Here is a 4542-nt window from a genome sequence, read left to right on the forward strand (position 1 = left end):
AAACATTTCTTATTCAACGGCGATTAAAATTATTTATATTAATGATGTCTCCAAAGTTCAACGAAGTTTTCGCAGAAAAATAACATCAGAAATCGCGGCCGCGGTTTGCTGCGCTGTTCCGCGACGAAAACAAGCTTGAGCAACGGCGATGTCGAAGGGTGCACACTCGGTAAGTAATCCTACAATTTTTTGTTTATAGCGTAGTTTATACGGATTATTTCCAAAAAAAATATACGTATTTTGGAAATGTTAGGTTGAATTAGTCTAGAATCGATTAATTTTATGGAAGAAAACCTTTCAAACAGCCATAGTCTGTAAACTTCACACGTGTCAAATACGTGAGCCAATCACAGCTCAAGGATTTCAACAACGCGAAATTTGTATAACGAGGAATGTATCTTCGCGTTATAGGGGGGTCTACTGTACTTAATGGATAAAATTGTAAACGATTATTGCCAAATGTCAAAATTTCTCTATATGATTTGGAGTTGTAAATATGTCAATTTTGCAGAAAATGTAAGTTATATTAAGATCTAAACTAGTAGTGTTAATGGCGGTTTAACTTACTTGTTTTTATCTTTAAATAGTTGTAAAAAAGCTGAGGGGGAGATTACTATTAAAAATAAATTGATATATTGAGGCTGGTCTTGTGTCTGATGATGGTGTGATAAGTCTAGAAATAAAGAGGCCATTATAGAGCTCACTAATACATAATTAATATATGTTATGCAATTAATGCATAACCTATTAAAAAGTAAGAACAATAATAACTTTTATTAATACATTGTCTTTGTTTTATTTTAGTTGAAACTGAAAAAGCTGCAGATTCTCCAGAATTGGAAAATGATGACGATGACGACGATGATGATGATGAAGGTGATGATGATGATGACGATGATGATATTAAGGAAGAATCTGATACAATGCAGTTGAATGGTGAAAAGCAGTGTGCAGAAAATAATGCAGCTGATGATTCTCATGTGGTAAATTTTTAAAGTTACTTTTTTAAATAATGAAGTATACAGTGTGCTCAAAGTGTAAATGCAATCTGTTGTGTGTCCAGTTGCATTATGCTTGTATGTTTTCAATGATTTTTTCACTTTATTTTTGATGTGTTTGTTTATATATATTGTGTGCTGTTTGTCAATTTTTAGCAATTTCTTTCTTCAATTTTTCTTTGTCAATAGCTTTTGAGTGCTTTGTACATTTTGTATCCTTTAGTTCAAAATTTTCCAAATGGAACTTTTAAAACCACAATTGATATGTTCAAAGTTTAAGAGTATCTTCCCCATACACATTACAAATTTTTTAAACTGTTTGTACAATGTTGTTATAACCTTTATGAAACTCATAAAGCATAATATTCCTGATATTTTTTTTTTTCTGAAGACATTCCAACTTGATTTTATTCAAACAAAATAGAGAACTTATTTTAAACTTTTTACTTCATAAACAAAGAATATAATCTCACATTAGTAATAATGTGTTTAATTTCACAACTGTTATAATTAAACCACATATCTATGTTAAGTAATGATAACTGTTAAAAATATTCAAAATAATTTTTGTTCAAGCCAATATAATTGTAACATTTACTTATTAATCATAGCATCCAAGAAGTGTGAGGAAGTTTGTGATATTTAGAATTGAGATGAAAAAAGAGCTTATCGCAAAGCATGAAAGTGGTACTGTACATGTGTGGCAGATCTGGCAGCTATGTTTAAGATGCCAAAGTCAACAGCATACTGATTGCACACTGTTGACGTCTGCATCTTAAACATAGCCACCAAATCTGCCATGTGTACCATACAAATGCAATTTATATCAGAACTTTTTCAGACTATAAATTCTAAATAGAATACAATGGGATTAAACAGATGTAAAACAGGATATTGTAGCAACATAATTTGCATAAAGTAAATTTATAAATTTATGAATTACACAATTAAAAAATATTAGATTGCTACAAAAATACTAGTCATTTAGTTGAAATATAAAGCCATGTGTAAACATTAAACTGTTAAGGTTCAGATGCTATAACATTCATCAATGATCAGTGGCAAAGCTACATATTCGGTGCCCTGGAGCAAGTAGAATCGGTGCACTTACTAGTTCCTTGGAAGAGGACTTGTGAAATTTATTTTGAACATTTAGTTTGAAAACATATATCTAATTATTCCAATTTAAAATCTTACTTAATAACAATTTATTTGAGATTCAAGGCATTTCAACAAAAAGATTTTCAATTTAAATGAAATATAATTCTTTAAGTACGGAGTACCTAATAATAATTATTACATATTATATAAATTGTATTGACAAAATGTATGCAAGCTTAGTTCATAACAAATAACTAACAATACATAAAAAAAACTTCAAAATTGTTGTTTTCTTGCATTTTTGTTTGCAGATCTGTCAATTACTTTCTCCAGATCACATTGACAAACTATTGTATTTTCAGTTGATAATAGTAGCCAAAGAACTAAGACGGTGTTGTGACACGATGCTTCTTAAATAAGGTGTGATTAATTTTGATTTTGATAACTTTCTAACTTGGTGTCCTCATGATTCGTGCACCTGGAGCAGTTTGCTCCAACTGCTCCACAGTAGCTACACTAATGTCAATGATCTTAATAAAGGACATGGGTCACCAAACTTTTTTCACAGCAGGCCAGATAACTGAGAGAATGACGAGTGCTGGCTGCATAACCATTTTGTTCAATGTACACTGAATACACAAAGAATAAAGACAACCAATGTGTTTATTTACCAATACACAAACACGATCGCTGTAGCAACATCATAATTGCTTTTCTTAGAAACTTTATTGCAGATATTTAACACAAAAAGCACTCTGATATTCAAAATCACAAAAAGTATTGCCAGATTTTTTATTTCACTGATTTACCTAAAAATTATATTACTGTCAGATGCAAAAATTAGATTAGCCCAATTTTGGCAGTTTTACTTACACTTATTTTAATCTTTTCTACATATTAAGTTTATCTACAATCTATGATATTTCCATATAAATAATTATATTTTAGCTCATTTGTGGCAGTGTGGCAGCGAGCCGGATGAGCTGACCTTGTGGGTTGTAGTTTGGTGACTCCTGATATAGGAGAAAGATAATAAGTTGGCATGTTAATTGAATTGTACAGTTTTATGCTAATTCTTTCTAATGGAAATAATAGATGATTTTTATCCACTTTTCGATTAACTTATTTTTTTGCCAATCTGCTGCATAACATAAGACAGGATAAACTCAAAGCTTTTTCTGTGTTCCTGTAACCTTGTCCTTATGAACATGAATCAAATGAGACAGAAAATTTTTGTAGAATCTGGATTAATGACTGAAATCTTTGGAAACCTTAAGCTTAGTAGGAATGTTTCACTTACCAATCATCTCAAAATACTATTTTTAGATTGGAACCACTTTAAGATGCCTATAGTCAAGATTATAGGAATACAGATGAAACTTATAGAGATCTCAGTTACAAAGCTCTCAGAAGGTTCTGTCTCAGTGTTATTGGGTCAGACTGGCAAAAGTAAAGCTTTTTTGAATTATCTCAATTTAGTGCCCATATCTGTAAAGTTGAATGAATCAGAAAACTTAGCAGTTAGATTTTGTAACATTGGCAAGAAGCCAAGAAGTTTAAAAAGTTGATAATTACAAAGTGTTAGTTATGTTTATTGGATTTATTTTGAATGAGTTCAAAGCTTTTAATTCAATTTTACTTTTCTGGCTCTGTTATATATAAGAGGGTAAAGTATGGCAATCAATCAAAAAATGGCCCCTTAAGATTTTTACATTTTTGGACTCAGGGACCTTGAAATGTCAAGAAATACAAAAAATTTGGGGATTTTTCCCATATGTGTGGGGGAATAATTTTGTTCACCCACTTTGAAGCTTAATAACTCCTGTTCTTTTTGTTGAAAATTTCTGAAATTTTGCAAGGAGGTTTGTGTATTAGGAGGATTGATGCTATTAAATTTTGGTGGTTAAAGGTCTTGGGATAGGGAGATAGAGGGGGTTATGTGTTATATCTCAAGTGGGTCGGAGCTAACAAAGATTGTACTCATTATTAACATTTTCGCATTTTTATAAAAACTCATTCCTTTCCTCAAAATTAAGGTTTTTGCCATTTTATAATAATTTAAAAATATAAAAAGTTTTTTAACTTTTACCCTGCTGGTCCAGTTGACCTAGTTCCTTACCTGTGTGCTGACTGATTTAAGTGATTTTACAGTATTTTCTACTGAAAATAAAAAACGATCGACTTGTGGCCGCCAGCGCCAGAGATCCTGAACACTGTCTGGCAACACTTGCCAACAAGAGTGGCTGGCAACGTCAAAAAAAGAAAAGGCGCGAAAGTTCGTTGGATTTTGTCCGGGTGTTGCCCGAGGATGTCTGTGACAGTTCTAACCTTTTCTAATAAAGTTCTTTTTTGTTACTGTTCGTGTTTGCCTGCTTAATGTTAGATCTAAACATCAGTAGGATTGAATGACAAAGTGGTGACCCGAACGTGATCCGATTAATGA

At 31.7% G+C, this 4542-nt stretch overlaps 1 protein-coding gene across 1 annotated transcript in view; it reads left to right on the top strand.

Annotated features, from left to right (window-relative positions):
* The window catches only part of LOC111642186 (aprataxin and PNK-like factor), a 38476-nt gene that overhangs the window by 29675 nt on the left and 4259 nt on the right, over positions 1-4542 (top strand). Inside the window, exon 5 of the mRNA XM_023388488.1 lies at positions 805-983. Within this exon, the coding sequence (XP_023244256.1) occupies positions 805-983 (179 nt within the window). The remainder of the gene's footprint in view (positions 1-804; positions 984-4542) is intronic.

This window comes from Centruroides sculpturatus, unplaced genomic scaffold (assembly GCF_000671375.1).
Source record: "Centruroides sculpturatus isolate CEXI.00-Female unplaced genomic scaffold, Cexi_2.0 scaffold1645, whole genome shotgun sequence".
NCBI classification, from domain to species: domain Eukaryota; kingdom Metazoa; phylum Arthropoda; class Arachnida; order Scorpiones; family Buthidae; genus Centruroides; species Centruroides sculpturatus.